The 22315-nt window shown below is 46.1% G+C and overlaps 2 protein-coding genes across 2 annotated transcripts in view; both read left to right on the top strand.

The window, feature by feature from the left end:
• Positions 1-8414, top strand: part of frmpd1b (FERM and PDZ domain containing 1b) — a gene marked incomplete at its 3' end in the record, with an annotated part of 82064 nt that extends 73650 nt beyond the window's left edge. The window contains exons 17-19 of the mRNA XM_080415697.1: positions 1851-2229; positions 4261-4743; positions 5716-8414. Coding sequence (XP_080271823.1) covers positions 1851-2229; positions 4261-4743; positions 5716-8414 — 3561 coding nt within the window. The remainder of the gene's footprint in view (positions 1-1850; positions 2230-4260; positions 4744-5715) is intronic.
• Positions 8415-13733: 5319 nt separating this feature from the next.
• Positions 13734-22219, top strand: LOC308076243 (mitochondrial nicotinamide adenine dinucleotide transporter SLC25A51-like). The gene is made up of 2 exons (XM_080416438.1): positions 13734-13906; positions 18442-22219. Exon 2 carries the CDS (start codon positions 18482-18484, stop codon positions 19412-19414), a length of 933 nt encoding a protein of 310 aa, XP_080272564.1. The 5' UTR covers positions 13734-13906; positions 18442-18481; the 3' UTR covers positions 19415-22219.
• Positions 22220-22315: the final 96 nt, after the last annotated feature.

Raw genomic sequence — 22315 nt, 5'->3', positions numbered from 1 at the left:
ACCCTTTCAACATAAGTACATACATGACAAGTAAGGAAAACTATTTCAGTCTAAAAAAAACAGAAGAAAAAAACATTAAAAAAAAAAAAGCTCTCAACACACTAAACTGTGTTGTCCAGACGGCTACAGACTGTTTGTCCAATGAGGTTGAAAGATGTGAAAACACGGCTACTTTGGTGCTAAAAATTGCCTATAGCTTGTTATAATAAACGTTGTGTGCTTGCAGCAAGCGACAGCGCAATGCACACACGGACATATAACTTTGCTGCAACTAATGATCAATATAATATGATAAATAGTTAGAATGATTAGAACTCAATGGCACAACAGTCTGTCATTTCTGTTGGAGTAGTCTACGGTAGGATACTCACTGCATGAGCCTTGCGAGTCAACAAAGTAATCCAACGTTTCATCATCACAATCATAATCAGCATTTTCAACTGATAAAATGGCCAATCTGTCCTCCCTGCATATCCATTGTCCCATGAAATAGTTCAAGAATGAGCACTCCTTTTTTGCCTTAAAGAAAAGCAGGAGAAAGTGCTTCTGATGTTGGTAAGTTAAAGATACGGCATGTACGCTTAGTGTTAGAAAATCTGACAGCTGACAGCTGGTGTTTGAATTGAGACAAGCTACACGTGCGCATACAGTCACGCACGCACAGTCCCACGCTTTGTGTCCGCATTTTGAGCACACATGCAGTTGTAGCGATATACCAGGCATATAGTCTTTAGGCTATGCACTGTATTCAGACAAAATACATTTACCTGCAGCGTTGTATGGGAAACAATTCTTTCTTAAACTCGGCAGCAGTCCTGTGGAGCGGTCTATCTACTAACCTCTAGTCCAGGGGTCTTCAACGTTTTCAGCCCAAGGACCCCCTAGCTGAGAGAGAGATGAAGCAGGGACCCCCTCTATATTGTATACAATTGTGTTGCAGATTAAACTTTTTTTTACTTGGTCTGCTCTTTTTTTCCCTCTACACCGATACCTCTTTGGCAAAAGTTCCCCTCAGAAACGGGATGCTAGTGGTTCATGTAAAAAATATCATATCACACAAAGATTTGCCGGCCACCCTGTTGTAACTCTGAGGACCCCCTAGACCAGTGTATATCAACCCTGGCAAACGTCCCAATTTTGGGCCGGGGCTACTGCTGAGGTGTGCCGCGCCGTTTGAAGAAGGTTTGAAAAAATATCATTTTGAAAAAATAAATAAACAATAATAATAATCAGGCATGCAAACAGCCCCGAGGTGAAAAGGGTGACAACATGCTGTTTTTTTCGGGTCAGGTGTCACACTATTGCCCTATTTGGATTCAAAACGGCTAGTGGAAGCTGAAAAGCTACAAGTTTGCATGTCTGAATAATGCAAAAACAGAATTATTTGTTTGCATTTGCTTTTTTTCTCCCCCATATATTTTCATGATAAAAAAGTGCGTATCGTATCGAAATCGTATCTAAGTTGTGTGCCCAATATCGTATCGTATCATTTCGTGAAATTAGTCGGCACACCCCTAGTGTGTGTATATAGATATACCGTATATATATATATAATTATATATATATATATAATTATATATATATATATACCGTATATCTAGGTGTGCCCTGGGATTTTTTGGCTATGCCAGGTGTGCCTTGGCACAAAAAAGGTTGATATACACTGCCCTAGGGGTCCCGGACCCCCTGTTGAAGACCACTGCTCTAGTCCATTAGTTCTGTCATAAATTCACAGTTTTTCTTCAGCAAACATTTTTATTTGATGTGTGTTCAGGTACTTGTATTTTGATGCTTTGTTCCCTCGTTTCATTTGAATGAAAATGTGAAACATGTTTTATTTCTACCTGAAGGAGGAGCGCAGAGAGAGAGAGGAGAACGAAGGCAAACAGGAAGTGACCATCATAGTGACCGTGGAAGGTCAGGAGGTCGAGGAGGAAGTGGACGGAGGAGCGACAGGAAGTGATGCGAGCAGAGCGGACGGCGGGTCGGACCAGGACCACGGCGTGGACAGTGCCTCCTGGTATCACACGGACGCCCGGGTCACCAGCAGCTTCTCCAGTCTGTCCAGCGGCTCCCTGAGCGCCGCCCTGGAGGACAGCAGCAGCGCTGCGGCGCCGCGGCGCAGCAGCGGGGCACGCCCCCCAGGGGAGGGGCTTACCACCCTGGACGTTCACCACCCGTACCTGCTGGAGCCACAGCGCTCCCAGAGGCAAGGCCAGGCAACTGCAGGTAGGACTGCCGCCTGTCACAACCTATATTAGAATTGGTCCATTAACCCACGGCCACGTCACTATGACGCCCATATATAGGCATTACCACGGCTACGTTAGTATGACTCAGACATAACCATAAACAAACCCCATATGCCCATATATAGGCAGGACCACGGCTACGTCAGTATGACTCAGACATAACCATAAACAAACCCCATATGCCCATATATAGGCAGGACCACGGCTACGTCAGTATGACTCAGACGTAACCATAAACAAACCCCATCTGCCCATATATAGGCATTACCACGGCTACGTTAGTATGACTCAGACATAACCATAAACAAACCCCATATGCCCATATATAGGCATTACCACGGCTACGTTAGTATGACTCAGACATAACCATAAACAAACCCCATATGCCCATAATAAAGGCAGGACCACGGCTACGTCAGTATGACTCAGACATAACCATAAACAAACCCCATATGCCCATATATAGGCAGGACCACGGCTACGTCAGTATGACTCAGACATAACCATAAACAAACCCCATACGCAGTAGCGGAGCGTCAGGGGGAGCTGGGGTCCCGGCCGCTCCCCGGCCCGGGACCCCAGGGGCCCGAGGACCCCAGGGGCCCGGGACCCCAGGGGCCCGGGACCCCAGGGGCCCGGGACCTCCGGCCATCAGATCACGATCACACAGACCTTAACTTGGTCGCACTTTGCGAGCCCTGCCTCTCAGCATGTGGAGCAGCAGGCATCGGGCCCATCTAAAGCTTTATCATCATTTACCCCCTAAACTATCAACAGTAGGTGCAGGGCCTATATGCACATTTACCAATAAAAGCCTCCATTGTCTCCAAATGTATTTTGGGTCAAATCGTCATCAACAGCTGCCCAAAGAAAAGTCCATTCCTACTACTGTATGTCATCATCAATCATTGTGTCATCAGTGTGTGAATGGGTTCCTCTGGCTGCACGGTGTAGCGTTGTCAACCATGTAGGATATAAGTCTTATAAACGGAATCACTCAGTGGCAAAAAAATGTTTTGATAAAAAGTATAAACGTAAAGACAAAAAAACAAATAATGTCTGATCCAAATTAAGTGCATATATATACTTTTTCGCTCTCATCCTCCGCCTGTTGTAACTCCTGACGTTACAGTGATTAATCCATTCTACTAACGTTACCTTCATGTGGGCCAGGCTGACACATTAACAGGTACTGTTACTGCAACAATGTGATGTTAGTAAATTAAAGTTCACTATAGCCGCTGAGCCTGCTTATATCATGCCCTTCAAATAGTGGCGAGTAGTAGGAATTTGAAATAGAATTTGTACTTGAACTATTTGACCGCCGTGCCAATTCTTCTAAACATTAGAGTTCATTAGGTGAAGTGGGTCGGCCTAGCCCTGGTCCAGAGCGTTAGAGAGTCTCAGTAACGCTCTGGACCAGGGCTAGGGTCCGCCATGCATCGTGGTGCTTGAACTCTGAACTCTGAACTCTCAAATGCTTTGACTTTGTGTGAGAGAAAAGTGCAGTAACTGAGGCTTCTAAGACCTGCAGTTGTGGAGATGTGTTTGTTTTAAAGCGATGTAACGTCAAGCTTTGATCTTTGATGTGCTATTATATCACACTATAATGCATCGTATAGTGCTCGTCTGAAGCGCTGTCCCCAGCATGTCTTGGAATCCGACCGAGCAATCTTTTTTTTTGGGGGGGGGGGGGTCAATACGGTACTGACTTGTTCCGCCAGTGCCCTTACGCCCATGTGTAGGCAGTCAATTATTATTATTATTATTGTCCCGCGTTCTGACTGATACCAACAATAAACCTCTCTGACCTACTTACTTACTTTCTTTCTTACTTACTTACTTACTCACTCACTCACTCACTCACTCACTCACTCACTTACTTACTTACTTACTTACTTACTCACTCACTCACTCACTCACTCACTCACTCACTCACTCACTCACTCACTCACTCACTCACTCACTCACTCACTTACTTACTTACTTACTTACTTATCATCTCCAGGTCTGCTGCGGCCCAACAACCTGAACCATCGAGGGAACGACAACTCGTGCCTGTGTTTCGCCGAGCTCTCCGAGGCCGACTTCCTGCCCAGCCCGCCCGAAGCCACCAGCGACGACTACGACCGCGACGACGACGACGACGACGACGACGAGGAGGAAGACGAGGAAGAGGAAGAGGAGGCGGGGCTTCAGCAGCGCGAGACGACGCTCAGACGCATCTCTAAGATCCCCAGCTCCAGAGACCTCAGGATGATTGACAGCACGCCCTTCCAGAGGAGCAGGAGCAAGAAGAAGGTTCCTCCTAAGGTCCCTCTGAGGAGCAGCTCCATCAGACCAGACCCCGCCCCCTTTTTAACCCCTTCACCGTCCAACCCCGCCACCACGGCTCTGATGGTCAGAGAGGGAGCGGTCAGAGACTCTGAGTCTGAGGACGAGTTCTTTGACGCTCAGGACCGGATCACTCCTCCTGTTCCAGACCTCACAGGTTGCTGTCTTTCATTTATTCATTTATTCATTTATTCATTTATTCATTTATTCATTTATTCATTTATTCATTTATTCATTTATTCATATGAATTTTTCACTCCACATTTTCCACAGTGTCACTTGTCTCCTTTGTGGTGGAATGACTACGTTGGTTTGGTTTTATTCATTTTGATCTGATATGATATGAATACAGTCATTGCAACAGGTGTGTTGGTGGAGTACCCTACACATATGAATAATAATTATAATAATTAATAATAATAATACAAATAATAATGGATAAAAGAATAGACACAGAATGGCCAGAAGAAGGTTGTGTGTGAACAGCGGTGGGCAAAATAATTCATATACTCAAAGATGGAGTGCCATGATATTTTTCAACCCTAAAACCTGATCATAAGGTATTATTATTATGTAAGGATTTTTTTCAACAAAAAAAAAGTGTACAGTAAGTGTTAAAATGTTGTTTTTATGTAGACACACCCACCAGTGCATTAAGTATACCTGGTTCTCACCTTAGCACCTCCTCCACCACCTTAGCACCACCCACCTGTCCTAGTCCCTCCTCCTCCTCATGCCCACACCTGTTGTGTTATGATAATGAGGGGGAGGGTGTGGGCTTTGTGATGTCACTAAAGCGCTGTTTCTCTATTGGCACATTTGACCCTCAAGGTTTCAGCCTCCAGGAAAAAACTCCAAATAGTCAGAGAAGACATAAAACACCATAAAAACACCACCGGGGGGCTTAATGAAGTTCTATCAACCTCATAGACACATGAAAAACAGAAAAAGTGCAAAAACATGGCACCACCTCTTCAAGTAAATGTACGTAGTTACTGTCCACCACTGTGTGTGAATAAAGGCTTTGTTCTTGTATCCTGATAGAAAGCATGTGGGAACAGGGAGATGTGAATGTGATTAAATACGTGTCACTTCTTTAACGTTTCTTCTCGCTCTCTATCTGGCACAGAAACAGAGCTGGCAGATCGGCGGAACGCCAACCGTCTGAGTGGCACCTGGAACGGCCTCCCGCCCGTCCCGGAGAAAGAGAAGGAGCCTACTTCACCGCTGGTCAGACGGCCTGAAGTGCCTGAGACGCTCAGACCCTCCTCCACCAAGAGGAGCAGCCCACCACAGCCCTCCTCCCTCAGGCCTGACGTGAAGACCAAACCTCCTCTGGCTCCTAAGCCCCAGCTCCCCCCTAAACCCCAGCTCCTCCCCCCCAGGTCGCCCCAGCACGGGCGCTCCTACGCCCACTGCAACGGGGACGCCTCCGGCCGCCTGTCCTCCGAGCTGCTGGAGATGGAACCCGACACCATGGAGGTCAAGTCGGTGACCTCTGGAGCAGGAGGGCTGCCTCTGGCCTCGCCTCTCATCACCGCCGTGCGGCGGAGCCAGCGGGCGGCGCCCCACCCCACGCCCCCCCAAGTCACGCCCCCCAACCCCACACGCCCCCACCTCGCTCCCAACCACCCCGCGCCCCCCCAAGTCACGCCCCCCAACCCCACACACCCCCACCTCGCTCCCAACCACCTCGCGCCCCCCCGGCCCCAGGAGAAGAGCAGGACGGTGGAAAATGGCCCCAGACAGGAAAATGGACCCGGCGTCGCTTCCAAAGTGAACGCTAACCTTCCTGCTGTCAAGGTGGAGGAGATGACCAACGGGGTGGCCTCCCCGTCACCCATGGAGGAGGTGAGAGCCTCCCCGTCACCCATGGAGGAGGTGAGAGCCTCCCCGTCACCCAGAAAGGAGGTGAGAGCCTCCCCGTCACCCATGGAGGAGGTGAGAGCCTCCCCGTCACCCAGAAAGGAGGTGAGAGCCAGCGTACCGCCCGCTCTGCCCTCTATTCCTCGCTCCAACTCGGGCTCAGCCCTGGGCCTGGCCATCCCTCCTCCAGCGTCTCCTAAACCTACGTCAGGAAACGGCCTCCATCCTCTCTCCCTCCCCGCCAGCTCCCCCGTCTCTCCCACAGATCCGCTCAAAGGGCTTTTCAAAGACGGGGTCAGCCCCTCCAACGGCCTCCACCCGTGGGGCGGTCGCAACGGCGGCGTCCAATCGGGATCCAGACGTGTCTCCCTGAGCCACGAGAGCTTGTCGCCCAAAAACCCGGACGCCCCGCTGAGCCTGACCACCTCGCTCACCTCCACCTCGGCCAAAGGGCTGGACGGCAAGGAGCCGGGCCGCTCGGGCTCCGGCTCCGACCTGAGGACCAGCAGCTCGTCCAGCCTGGGAGGCAGGCTGCCCGCCTCGGCCCTGCGGGGCCGGATCCAGGCCCTGCCCTGGTACATGACCCGCTCCCAGGAGATCCTGGGCACCCTGGACTACCCGTCCAGCAGCTCCATCAACGGGGACACGTCGGGCTTCGGCTCCGGTCTGTCGGTGGCCAGCGGAGCGTCCGACCTCAACAAGACGCCGGTCGAAGAGAAGGTTCTGGAAGACGGCGCCGAGGTCGTCATAGCGACCATCAAGGAGGCGCAGGAAGTGACCTCGCGCGCGACGCGGGCCAACGGCACGCACGGCGGCTTGGACTTTAACCTGAACTACAGGGAGAAAGCCCACGCGGGCGGAGCTCGTAGCGACGGCGTGTCGTCGGAACAGCCTCAGTCGCGGCCGCACTCGGCGGTGGGTCTGGGGGGCGTGTCCACCGGCCCGCCGGTAGGCGGCGGAGACTCGGAGACCACGCCCCCGCAGCAGCACCGCGAGGCGTGCGGCTGCCGCACCGTCTACGCCAACTGCTTCAGCGGCGACGGCAGCGCCGAGGAGGGCGTCGGCTTCGACGAGGAGCTGACCGTCTACGAGTTCTCCCGCCGCACGCGGCCCAAGCCCCCCCGCGTCGCCGCCCCCCCGCCGCCCGTCGTCCCCTCCCCCGCCGCCCCGCCCCCCAACCCCAACATCCTGTCGCTCCTCCGGGACACGCCCCGCCCCCTCTCGGCCCTCAGCTCCGCCTCCACGGAGCTCAGCCCGCTGGTGTCGCGCCCCGTGTCCCCCGCGGGGGGCGGGGCTCTTCACTCCCTGACCAACAAACGCTACGGCGGCCTGAAGGGCGGCTTCGCCTCGCTGCGGCAGGACATAGACCACCTGCTGCTGGTCCTGGAGAGAGGGACCGCCAACCCCCAGCAGTCGGACGCCAACCACAACGAGCTCCTCCGTCAGAACGGAGACTTCAGGGACGGCGGTACGAGCGCCACGGGTTCCGGCTGCGTCGGTTCGAACCCGGCCGCCGTCATGACGGAGGCGGAGAGGAGCCTGCTCCAGACGGAGGCTCGGCGGCTGGCGTCCGGCTGCCAGAGGGCCACACGGGTGGGCTGGGCCCCCGACGAGGCCCTCAGGTCCCTGTCCAACAGCTTCAGCGCTCTGGTGCAGCTGTCCGCCGCCTGCCTGAGGACCTACCAGAGTCCTCTGGCCGCTCCAGAGGACCTGGAGGAGGCCCTGGAGGCCATGGACAAGATGAAGGAGATTGTGGGCTTGTACCGGGACTTTGTGGGAGCCGTGGAGACCGCCGGGACGGGCGGGGGGGGTCAGGGGGAGGGGGAAGGGGTCAGACTGTTGGCTAAACGTTGCACCGTCCTCATCTCCTCGGTGTTCGCGCTCACACAGCTGTTCCGTACGCGCTCAGTGGACACGCCGCAGCAGGCCACACCCCCTGGACAAGTTCCCCTGCATTTCTAACTGTTAGCGGTGAGACAGTGAGAACGTTAAGGAACGTTAAGGAACGTTAAGGAACGTTAAGGAACGTTAAGGAACATTAGGGAACGTTAAGGAACGTTAGGGAATGTTTAGGGAACGTTAAGGGACGTTAAGGAACGTTAGGGAACGTTAGGGAACGTTAGGGAACGTTAAGGAACGTTAGGGAACGTTAGGGAATGTTAAGGAACGTTAAGGGTTAACTGTTAGTGAGACAGTGAGAACGTTAAGGGTTAACTGTTAGTGAGACAGTGAGAACGTTAAGGGTTAACTGTTAGTGAGACAGTGAGAACGTTAAGGGTTAACTGTTAGTGAGACAGTGAGAACGTTAAGGAACGTTAACTGTTAGTGATGGGACCGTGACATTGGGAAACAAAGGAACCGGATCCAGCATTGTGTTCCTCACGCTGTCAGAGCTGGTACGTAGAACTTCATGTCTGCTATACCATTACAATACCAGAGGTTCTACAACCTTTTTAATGTCCAGGACCTCTCAGACCTGTAAGGGTCCATGTGGAACCCCTATAGGAACGATTAAAGGGAACCGTTAAGGAATGGGAACCGATAAGAGGGAATCCTTAAGGAACCGGACTCGTTAAACTCCTGAAGGAGTGAGAGAACCCTAGTGAGAACGTACGTTAAGGGCTGTTCTGAACATTGTTCTGAACATTCTGTAGCACAGAGGAACTGGTGTGTGCGTGTGTGTGCGTGTGTGTGTGTGTGTGTGTGTGTGTGTGTGTCCACACCACTGCACACAGACCCACAAACACACAACCAATACAACACACCACGGCACACAGACCCACATACACACAACCCGACACAACGCACCAATCAAACCTCTACACCAACAGAAGCGTGACTGCCACCTCCTGGCCCCTTCTGGACTCACACGGACTATGCATTTTGTACATAATGGAATTTTATAAGTTATAACTTACTTATTTTATGATACAACGATGACGTATGTACGTATGTAAGTATGAACTATCCATGTATGTATTTACCTATTTATTTTGTACATTGTCTGACTGCACCGTGGCCTGTGCTGTGCAGACCAAACCCTAGTGGTCATCACTGGAATTGAATTTCCCTTTTCCTTTATATTTGTGACTTTCTACCTCCCTCCCTATTGGCCCCCTAGTGTTGGCTGAGGAAATGACACAGTATTATGTTCATCGTCGCTGCTTTGAAAGGCTCTGTTCAATGTGTAATAATGTGTTTATCAAAAATATGTACATTCTTTATCGATTATCTGTTCATTCTTTATCAATAATCTGTTCATTCCTTATCAATAATGTCTTCATTCTTTATCAATAATCTTATCAATAATCTCTTCATTCTTTCTCAGTAATGTGTTCATTCTTTATCAATAATCTGTCCATTCTTTATCAATAATCTCTTCATTCTTTAACAGTAATGTGTTCATTCTTTATCAATAATCTGTCAATTCTTCATCAATAATCTCTTCATTCTTCATCAGTAATGTGTTCATTCTTTATCAACAATCTGTCAATTCTTTATCAAATAATCTCTTCATTCTTTAACAGTAATGTGTTAATTCTTTATCAATAATACATGTTAATTCTCTCAGCTGGATGCATGTGGAACATCACATCTGCAGGAAGGACCTTGGTGTTCGTGCACAACCTGCAGGGTCAGCACTTTTATAGACCTTTTAGGGTGTAGATTTACACCCCCATGGATCCAAACCACACCATTAACACACAGGGACTGAACCTTGACTGTTACACATTAATGCACCTTTTTTTGTCTTTGTGGAAAGTGAAAATATTCATGTTTTATTTCATTATTTCTGTCCCTGACTGAGTGAATCTGTGTTAGAAAACACACAATTAACACAAACCTTTGTTTTATGCAGTAATACACACACACACACACACACACACACACACACACACACACACACACACACACACACACACACACACACACACACACACACACACACACACACACACACACACACACACACACAGTGTATTTATTTTGTATGGGGTTGGGGCATAAGTTACACACAGAGATACACACAGAGACACACACAGGGTGTAAGATACACAGAGATACACACAGAGTTACACACAGAGATACACACAGAGAGAGACACACACAGGGTGTAAGATACACACAGAGCTGTTTATTTCTGTAGTTTATATGAAAAATAACAGGAACAGAAGTAGTTTTTTGGACTGTTAACTGTTGTTTAGATGTAGCAATGATCCAAAGTCTTTAAACCTGAGCCACCATGTTGTTAGGATGTAGAACCTACAGAATGACTGACTGCTGAGTTGTACATAATTATTACATTAAAATATGTCTGTCTATGTTGACATCCTATCATATCTATGTTTATGTTTATGGCTATGTTGACATCCTATCATATCTCTATGTTTGTTTATGGCTATGTTCAGTGGTGGAAAAGGTACTCAAATTGTTACAAGTTAGTATGTAAAGTCCAGAATAAAAAATGTACTTGAGTGAAAGTACAAAAGTATTGGCATCAAATTGTACTTAAAGTACCAAAAGTAAAAGTACTAAAATATTTGAAAATAGCAGATCTACAAGCTCACATTGCGACGCGTTGTGAGCTTGTAGATCTGGTATTTTCAAATAGCTTATGTATAAAATAGGGCTGAAGTGGTTAATGTATGTTTTATAAGATAATAATTTATTTCTAACTAGTAACTAAAGTTTTAAAATAATTGTGGAGTAAAATTACAATATTTGCCTCTGAGAGGGAGTGGAGTAGAAGTACAAGTATTGGAAATACTCCAGTAAAGTAACACAATTGTACTTAAGTACAGTACTTGAGTAAATGTACTTAGTTACTTTACACCACTGGCTATGTTGACGTCCTATCATGGTTTATGTCTATGTAGACGTCCTATCATATCTCTATCATGGTTTATGTCTATGTAGACGTCCTATCATATCTCTATCATGGTTTATGTCTATGTAGACGTCCTATCATATCTCTATCATGGTTTATGTCTATGTTGACGTCCTATCATATCTCTATCATGGTTTATGTCTATGTAGACGTCCTATCATATCTCTATCATGGTTTAAGGCTATGTTGACGTCCTATCATATCTCTATCATGGTTTATGTCTATGTAGACGTCCTATCATATCTCTATCATGGTTTAAGGCTATGTTGAAGTCCTATCATATCTCTATCATGGTTTAAGGCTATGCAAACACACTTCTTCTTTTCACCCACACATACTGTTGTTTTATTGTGTTGACATAGAAAAACAACTACATTATGTTCAATGGTCTCAGAGATCTTCCTTCTTTTGCTTGGAACGCTGCTGGCCTTTGTGTTGGTTCTGGAATATTATATCTGCTGCATTGTGGATTATTATTGCAGCGTTCTACACAGTTGCATGGAATTATGGAATGCCAATAAAACACTATTTTGACGTCAGAACAAGGATCACATTGTTCAAGCAGTAATAACCAGCTGGTCTATTTCATACCATGTCCACTGTACTGTACACACATAAGATTCATTTATCATTGACCACATCATGCATCATTTATCAACTCATTAGATTCATTGGATTTGATGGACTTAACGTAGCTTCTGACAGCTCTGATCTGATCCCCAGTGAGTTATTTGCTTTTATACAACGTTAATCAGATGATATGAGCAGCCCAGCGAGACTGAGCCTGAGCTCAGTCTATCTAATGTGATGATAGACTGAGCTCAACGTCTGAACCGCAGTTAGCTGAGGAGCCTGACAGTAAAATGATCCACATTGATAATATATTTATAGCATATTGATAGTATATTGAGCCTTCAAATCGATGATTGAGGGGAAAAGAAGAAGAAAAACTATTCAAGGTGCTTTTGTCTGTGAACAGGATGGTCAATACTTTGACCCTTTGATGACCAACATGGTTCATGGGGTATTTAAAGTAAAAAAATTATGCTTTGTGGTCATCAATAACAAGATATTTAATGAACACTAGGAACATTAAATGATAGAATACATTAATTTCAAACGAGATAGCAAAGAAACATTTAGCCATGCATAAAATAACATGTTTTTGACCCATGTTGTGCATTAGACGGGGTTCTTTTTTTTTTGCACAGCTTATGCATCAAAGGGTTAAGTTTGTCATTGTCCTGGTGAGGTCAGCTGTCTGTGTGAACATGTAGCGCCATCTAGAGGTGTGCACTGACATTAACAATCTGTGTGTCCTTCACCATTTCAACATTTCATATTCATGGGAAGATGGTTGTTGTTTTTTTACACAGGCATTCACTTTTCATAATCCAACCTACTGTAGTGTCATTGATATACAAAGAAATATGTTGTTTGGGAATAATAAACTACGCATTGACTTTATGACCTTTTGATGTCTGGCTTTATCTACAAATCCATCATAAACCTGCTTCTGCATCCCAACTTCCTTTATGTGTGATAATATTCATGATTCTGTTTTAATTTATAATAACTAGCCCATACCCGGTCGACCCAAGACGGACACCAAGACGGACGGACAGACAGAGGTTACTCCAATTATATAGTAGGATATTACTGTATGCTGACAACATGCATACTATGGCTGTTAATGCACTTTACAGTTTAAACAAAAGTGTTACTGAGACAAAACATTTGCATAAATAACTAGGGAGGGGAAATAGTTCAAAGTATAAAAACAAAACAAAAAAACAATTAATGTAATTCACTTTAACCACAATGAAAAAAAAAAAAAATGAAAAAAACATGAAATAAAAAATAACTGGACTTTGTATTTTGGTGATTAGTTTGTCTGGGGTCTGTGCCCCCTGGCCTGCCCTCCCCCTCCTTCTCCGGTCCAGTAGGTGTCGCTACGCACTTGGACAAGGTGGTTTGTTTTAACCTAACCTCGCGTCACCTCGGAGGAAAGCCTGGCATTCGTTCTAAACCTGAGATCCGGTTTTGAAAAAAAATAAACAAAATAACCGTGGTTCTGGAGGTTGGTTCCGGTTGGTGTCACATTGTTTTTGTTCCCCACATAATGCGAATCAATCAGTTTAGTCTCACTACGAGTCATAATAAAAGATAAACATACCAAACCATTATTATACCAAAAGAAACCAAACGATTATACCAAAACTAAACAAGTTTTAAACAAGAGGGAATCATTTTGGAGGTGCACGGCACCACTGGTTCCGGTCACTGGTTCCGGCCACCTGATGACGTGGTGATGAGGCAAAGTCATTTCCGCTCTGAACCGGAACAGGAACCCTGACACGGTGTCGGATCCTTCAGGCTGGTTAGAACCTGCCTGCGTCCTAAACATCAAGGAAGCGCCGCCGCCGTCAGACGTCGCGACCTCCAGTCCTCCTGATGTCACTCTGTGTCAAACATTAAGTTATTCATGATTATTAATGAATGTGTTAATTAATGAATGGTGTGGAGACCTGGAGACAACACACACACACTGAAGCTACAGCAGCAGGTACAGTCACTAACACACACACATACATGACACATAGCAGCTGTGTTAGCATGTTAGCATTCACACCAACATACATACATACATACATACATGACAGCTGTCACCTGTTGGGACTCTGATGCTAACATGCTAACATAGCTGTAGGTCTGCTGGGTCTAAGTCTATGGGTTTAGCATGTAGCTGCCGGCTAACATGTATGTAGCTCAGCTGCTGGTACGCAGCACTATAGCTGTCAGAATGCTAGCATGTTAGCATGCTAACATGCTAGCATGTAGCTGCTGGTCTATTAGAGTAGCTGACAGTTAGAATGCAGACTATACATGTTAGCATGCTAACATGATAGCATGTAGCTGCTGGTCTATTACTGTAGCTGTTGGTTAGAATGTTAGCATGTTAGCATGCTAACATGTAGCTGCTGGTCTGTTAGTGTAGCTGTCAGTTAGAATGTTAGCATGTTAGCATGTTAGCATACTAGCATGTAGCTGCTGGTCTGTCAGTGTTAGAATGCTAGCATGTTAGCTCAGAGCCTGCTAGCTGCACCTCCTCATCAGTGTTAAAGTGTAAATGTTCAGTGTTTGTTGTTCAAAGCAGAGGAGGTTGAGGTGAAGTAAAGTGAGCTAGCAGGCTAACGTTAGCCTCACAGATGAATGTCATTTATTTTAAACTGTTCATCATTGAGCATGAAAAACACCTGCTAGCTGCTAGCCTGCTGCCACCAAGAGCTTCTGGTCAGTTATTGATTATGTTGTTATTAATATGTTGTTAATGTGTTATTATCATGACATTGTGAGTAGTAGACAGGCATAAATACCTTTCTATTTAGAAAGGTGTAAATATTGTAGTTTATGTCCTTTAGTGTTGACACTATATGATTGACTCTGTAGCTCTGAGATTCCTTATGAATGAAAAGTGCAAAACAAATCAAACACATTATTATTAATTATCATTCTTAGCATGTTGAACCCAGGTCAGAGACAGCAGGACTGTGTTTGAGGCTTTGTATTATGAATTATGCAGATCTGTAACATTATGGAGGGAGATTAAAATGCTGTTTGTATGATAGTTGAGACGGTAAAGGGTCAATTTAGTTAGTTAGTTAGTTTAGTTGATACATGTGGGAGGCCAAGGCTCAGGAGGTGCAGAGGGTCACTTCTGGGTTCCATCCCTGCATTCTTCCTGGGTTTAGTGTCCTTGAGCAAGACACTGAACACCTAACTGCTCCTTCTGCTGTGTGTGTGTGTGTGTGTGTGTGTGTGTGTGTGTGTGTGTGACTGAATACTTGCATAGCAGTTTGCAGAAAAAGCACATTAAAGTACAGTTCAATACAAGGTCTGCTAAGAGGATTTTAAACTCAAGAAAGCCTATGGCTTGTTTCCAACTTTCCATTTGGGTCCATTGTGTGTGTGTGTGTGTGTGTGTGTGTGTGTGTGTGTGAGAGAGAGAGAGAGAAAGGGTGAACATTACCCTTTACATTTTATTTACCATTTATAGCTTTAAGCATGGAGGTAATCATCACTGTTTACTTGTCTTATTGTCTCTACAAGACATAATATTATTATTATTAATCAAAACTCATATCATTGTATCTCAAAGACATAACTATTATTATTATTATTATTATTATATTCATCAAAACTCTTATCATTGTAGCTACAAGACATAACATTATTATTATTATTATTACTAAGCATAACTCTTACAGTGTGGGTGTGTCACATTCATGCTGCTCTATACAGTATGTAAAGTGTGTTGAGAGACAACAAGTTGATTTGCAACTAATGACTCTATTATATATTATATAATAATATTATATATTATATAATAATGAAGAGCAGAAGTTATATAATAAGCATTATCAGTGATCTGTTAGTATTTATTATAGAGTTATATAATAACCATTATCAGTGATCTGTTAGTATTTATTATAGAGTTATATAATAACCATTATCAGTGATCTGTTAGTACTGTCTGTCTGTTGGCTCAGGCTGGGTCACAGTTCAAAGTGTCAACGTTGTGATCTTTAGTGTAAAGTATGGCTCTTACTGTACATACAGTACTTACACTGTTTGACAGCTTTAACCCATTAATATGTGTCATTTTAGATGTCCTTGGCTATTCAAAAATAGCAGATATACAAGCTCATAGCGTGGCACTCTATGAGCTTGTATATCTGCTATTTTTGAATAGCCAAAGACATCTAAAATGAGACAAATGCTGTATATGTGCTATTTTAGAAACATTGTGAAAATGTTGTGCTCATCTTTGAATATACAGTATGTTTTTAAAAGCCAACATTTGTAAGTCAAATCTTTGCTTCTGGGGGTCCCTAGAACTACATATTTAGAGAAGGGGGTCCTTGACATGAAAAAGGTTCCATTGATATTATAGCAACATAAGTTATTTTCAAAAAACTGTTAGTATTTAGAAGAGGTTTGTAGAAGACATTCCCAGAAGCAAAGATTTGAGGTAAAAATGTTCACTTTAAAAAAAATATATGTATATATATATATATTATATTCAAAGATTTTGCACACATTTTCAAGATTTAAAAAAAAAATAACAGATCTACCAGCTCATAGTGCCGTGCTATGAGCTTGTAGATCTGCTATTTTTTGAATAGCCAAAGAAATGTAAAATGACTCGGATGCGTTCCCGGTCTTAAAGGGTTAATATGTCATCTTACATTCTGACACTGTTTGACAGCATTAATATGTCATCTAATATATAATCAAATATATATAAATATATATATATAAATATATATAAATATAAAATAATAATATGTCATCTAATCCTGTTGTTCACCAGCTCTGGTGTGTTGAAATGTGTGTGTTAATACATGTGTTGCTGAAATGTGTGTGTTAATATATGTGTGTTGTTTTTTGACCTGAGGCAGATTCAAAAAAGTTTTCTGAAAAGCTTCAAATATGTATTAAAAAATGACAACATTTAATAGCAAAGATGTTTACACCATCAGCCAGATGAGATCTGCTTACATGTACAGTATATAATATATGTATGTATGTACAGTACAATACAGTAGGCCTCCAGGGAGAGAGACTGGGTTAAGTTCAGATGGAGAACAATAGCACAGTGGGTCCTGGATTTAACAGTATAGTTAGTTACGTATAGGGTTCCTTAATATCTGTCACCAGGTCTGACCGGCCGCTGTTTTCGGCATGGTTTCAAGCTGTGTGTGTGTGTGTGTGTGTGTGTGTGTGTGTGTGTGTGTGTGTGTGTGTGTGTGTGTGTGTGTGTGTGTGTGTGTGTGTGTGTGTGTGTGTGTGTGTGTGTGTGTGTGTGTGTGTGTGTGGCCACTAGTGGAGGAGGACCATGTATAGTCACAGGAGAATGAAAACAACGTGTACACGTGATGAGGAAGTCTTCCACGAGGACATGTGGAGAGTGGTCGAGCCTACACTTCATGTACACTCGCTCCATGTGCACTCGGAGAGCCCACTCGTCTCCTCCACTCGCCTCCTCCAAAAAGCAAATGAACAATTGGGCCCAGACTATTTCCGGGTCAATCTGGAGTGAGCGAGTGGGAGTGAGCCAGTGGGAGTGAGCGAGTGGGAGTGAGCCAGTGGGAGTGAGCGAGTGGGAGTGAGCCAGTGGGAGTGAGCGAGTGGGAGTGAGCCAGTGGGAGTGAGCGAGTGGGAGTGAGCCAGTGGGAGTGAGCGAGTGGGAGTGAGCCAGTGGGAGTGAGCCAGTGGGAGTGAGCGAGTGGGAGTGAGCCAGTGGGAGTGAGCGAGTGGGAGTGAGCCAGTGGGAGTGAGCCAGTGGGAGTGAGCGAGTGGGAGTGAGCGAGTGGGAGTGAGCGAGTGGGAGTGAGCCAGTGGGAGTGAGCCAGTGGGAGTGAGCGAGTGGGAGTGAGCCAGTGGGAGTGAGCCAGTGGGAGTGAGCGAGTGGGAGTGAGCCAGTGGGAGTGAGCCAGTGGGAGTGAGCGAGTGGGAGTGAGCGAGTGGGAGTGAGCGAGTGGGAGTGAGCCAGTGGGAGTGAGCCAGTGGCTGTGATTTTGGGTTTTGGAATTCAGCTTATGTGTTTAGTTTCCAGCTCAGAGCTTGGGGACTGCTAGAGTCTAAGAGAATTAGATCACATTATGTGAGGGATCCTTACTATACTGTGTGTGTGTGTGTGTGTGTGTGTGTGTGTGTGTGTGTGTGTGTGTGTGTGTGTGTGTGTGTGTGTGTGTGTGTGTGTGTGTGTGTGTGTGTGTGTGTGTGTGTGTGTGTGTGTGTGTGTGTGTGTGTGTGTGTGTGTGTGTGTGTGTGTGTGTGTGGACCACAAATGTACCTCCGCTGATTGTTTTCCACAAATGTTTTATACTTTTAAACTATTAAAGTCAATGAGACTCAGATTTTACCCAGATTTTGATAGAGACAGAGTGGATTATGTCATAGATGAGTGATGTCATAGATGAGTGATGTCATAGATGAGTGATGTCATTGGACAGTGAGATTTGATTCTATAAAAAGCCAAACATCTGACCTCTCGACCTCCACAGAGCACTAACACGTGACCTTTGCCCTCCACAGAGCCCCCCGATGCCGCTGTGAGGGAGCAGAGAGCGTCTCCATGGCCGTGAGGAGCACCGTGGAACCCCAACCGGGCCCCCAGCAGCAGCAGCAGGGCGGGGCCGGGGGCGGGGCCGGGGGCGGGGCCCTGGGCCCCTGGCTGGGCCCCCGGGCCAAGCACTACGCGTGCGGCTCCGTGGCGGCCTTCACCAACATCGTGGTGACCTTCCCCGTCCAGAAGGTCCTGTTCCGCCAGCAGCTGCACGGCGTGACGGCCCGCGAGGCGGTGCTGCAGCTGCGGCGGGACGGCGCGCGGACGCTGTACCGCGGCCTGCTGCCCCCGCTGCTCCAGAAGAGCACCACGGTGGCCATCATGTTCGGCCTGTACGAGGACTTCTCCCGCGTCCTGCTGGAGGCGGCGGCGGGCAGCGGCGTGGCCGTGCCGGAGCCGGCCACGCGCAGCTTCGCCGCGGCGGCCGCCGGCACGGCCGAGGCGGCGCTGACGCCGTTCGAGCGCGTGCAGACCCTCCTTCAGGACCACCGGCACCACGCCCGCTTCACCAACACGGCCCACACCTTCAGGACGCTGCTGGTACAGCACGGCCCCGCCGAGCTGTACCGCGGCCTGGTGCCCGTGCTGCTGCGCAACGGGCCCAGCAACGTGCTGTTCTTCGGCCTGCGGGGGCCCCTGAAGGAGCGGCTTCCCCCGGCCCGGGGCCCGGCGGGGCACCTGGCGGCGGACTTTGTGTGCGGGGGGGTCCTGGGGGCCTTCCTGGGCATCATGTTCTACCCGCTCAACGTGGCCAAGTCCAGGGCCCAGGCCCAGGTGGGCGGGGCCTTCCGGCCCTGCGGGGAGGTGCTGGGCACGGTGTGGAGGGAGCGGGGGGGCAGCGTGGCCCGGCTGTTCAGAGGAGCCCACCTCAACTGGCACCGCTCGCTGCTCAGCTGGGGCATCATTAACGCTACCTATGAGCTGCTGCTCAAAGTCATGTGACCTGCCGCTCAGAGTCATGTGACCTGCTGCTCAGAGTCATGTGACCTGCTGCTCAGAGTCATGTGACCTGCCTGTGAGCTGCATATCGTTAGCCTCGTTAGCAGAATCCCCCAAGACATTTTTTTTGGGCCACATTGTGATGTCTGTCTAAGGGTTCAGATATATAGCACTGAGCGCCCTGGCTAATACAAACTAATACATGAGTTCTAGGGGGATACGTTTTCGTGACGATATGTATCGTTTTGGGGGAAAAAAATATCGTTTTGAAAAAAAAAATATATATTTTTTTTTTTACAATAATAATAATCAGGCATGCAAACAGCCCCGAGGTGAAAAGGGTGACAACATGTTGGTTTTTTTCGGGTCAGGTGTCACACTATTGCCCTATTTGGATTCAAAACGGCTATTGTAGCTGAAAAGCTACAAGTTTGCGTCTGAATGATGCAAAAACATAATTATTTGTTTGCATTTTTTCTCCCCCATATATTTTCATAATAAAAAAGTGCGTATCGTATCGAAATCGTATCGAAGTTGTGAGCCAAATATCGTATCGTTTGGTGAAATTAGTGTATCGGCACACCCCTAATGAGTTCATATCCAAACACACCCTAACTCTCCTATAATCTCCTAATCAGCACTGCTGATTCATCCTGCCGTCCTCAGCCTATCAGAACGCTTGTTATGATTCCAAAATCATATCTTGTCATTTTAAGTTAAAATGACTAGTAGGACAGATATGATAGAATGTAACAAGCATTGTGATAGGCTGAGGACAAGGCAATAATGCACTGATAGGAGAGTACAGTTAGACACATAAATAAAGGCAAAATGAGTTATTTATCTCATGGTTGTCTAAGTGGAGACGGAGGACTTACATTTAGGCAGATGGTGGTTTTTCTTTTCTTTCCTGAAAACCCTAACAATAAGCTATGAGGCTAACGATATGAAATAGATAATTATGACCTACATATGAGTTCCTACTGAAGGTCATGTGAGAGGCTTTATAAACGGCCAGTTTGTGATGATATGAGTGAGTCCTATGAATGATGAGATACAGTACTATAGTACATACAGTATAGTACTGTACAGTACTACAGTATTGTACAGTATAGTACAGTTGTAGTACAGTACTAGTCTCAGTGCTACAACAGAGTTGAGCTGAAGTTGCACTAAAACGACGGAGGAACAAACTTCCTCTGACATGAAACCTGCCATGAACACACACAACGCTGTTGTTACACACACACACACACTCACACACACCCACACACACACCCACAACGCTGTTGTTACACACTGTACACACACAGCACAACGCTGTTGTTACACACTGTACACAACACACACACAGTACCACACAGGACAATGCTGTTGTTACACACACACACACACACACACACACAGCACAACGCTGTTGTTACACACAACACACACACAGTACCACACAGGGCAACGCTGTTGACACACACACACACACACACACACACACACACACACACACACACACACACACACACACACACACACACAGTACCACACAGGACAACGCTGTTGTTACACACAACACACACACACACACACACACACACACACACACACACACACACACACACACACACACACACACACACAGTACCACACAGGACAACGCTGTTGTCACACACACACACACACACACACACACACACACACACACACACACACACACACACACACACACACAGTACCAGACCACATAGAACTCGTGCCAGGGGTCCAAATAAATCCCACTTAATGTTTTCTATGATAGAAGAAGAGTTGGGGGAGAACATGGATCAAGGCTCTGGAGCAGCAGAAGAAGAAGAAGATAGTTTTGTATCTGTTTGTGCCGTCAGTGCTTTGGATGGATGGATGAGGATGATGGATGATGGATGATGGATTTGATTTGACAAATGAACAGCGTCCATTTCTGTGTGACCAAGAAAAGCCCCTCCCTCCTCTATGAAGCCCCTCCCTCCTCTATGAAGCCCCTCCCTCTATGAAACTATTCTCTCATTGGACAAACGGCTCATGTGTGTTAGTTATGATGTCATCATGTCACTCTGCTTGTCATCAGTGTATTCATGAATTATGCTGTTGCAGTGGTTCTCTAAATGTTTTACATTTCAAGACCTCCCTCTTGACAGTGTACACATGGAACCAAATGGACCCTTATGGGTCCATTTGGTTCCATGTGTACACTGTCAGAGTTACGGACCTTTAAGGCTCCATTTACAACTCACCACACTTTAAGAACCACTGTGCTATTGTTCTCCATCTGCACTTAACCCAGTCTCTCTCCCTGGAGGCCTACTGTATTGTACTGTACATACTGTACATACATACATATATTATATACTGTACATGTAAGCAGATCTCATCTGGCTGATGGTGTAAACATCTTTACTATTACGCTTCTATACATGGTGGGTGTAAACAAACATGGTTGCTATGGCATCCATACATCAGTGTAAACATGGTTGCTATGGCATCCATACATCAGTGTAAACATGGTTGCTATATAAGATTCTATACATGGTGGGTGTAAACAAACATGGTTGCTATGGTATTCATACATTGGTTCACTTGGACAAACTAACAGAAACTCTTGAAAGGACGATTTTAAACGTTTTCTTTTTTGTCTTTTTCACTCATGGATGCCAATCTAATCAAATCAAATATTCATAACTGTTTAGTTTGTCACCTGGTTGCTGGTTTGTATGTTTTGAGTTTTGACAAAGTGCCCATTATTGTATTTGTAAGTAAAATGCATTTAATGACCCACAACCTGCTCCCATCCTTTCTTTTAGAAACAGATGAACTGAAAACGCACAAAGAAACAAATTAAAAGGTATTAATATAATATTCCATACTTTCATTTAG

The sequence above is a fragment of the Gymnoscopelus braueri genome (genome assembly GCF_963280865.1).
Source record: "Gymnoscopelus braueri genome assembly, chromosome: 20".
NCBI classification, from domain to species: Eukaryota; Metazoa; Chordata; class Actinopteri; order Myctophiformes; family Myctophidae; genus Gymnoscopelus; species Gymnoscopelus braueri.
This window is presented reverse-complemented; position numbering and strand designations above follow the sequence as displayed.

Coding starts and splice junctions, on each gene's coding strand:
- LOC308076243 (XM_080416438.1), top strand. CDS start 18,482: ATGGCCGTGAGGAGCACCGTGGAACCCCAACCGGGCCCCCAGCAGCAG.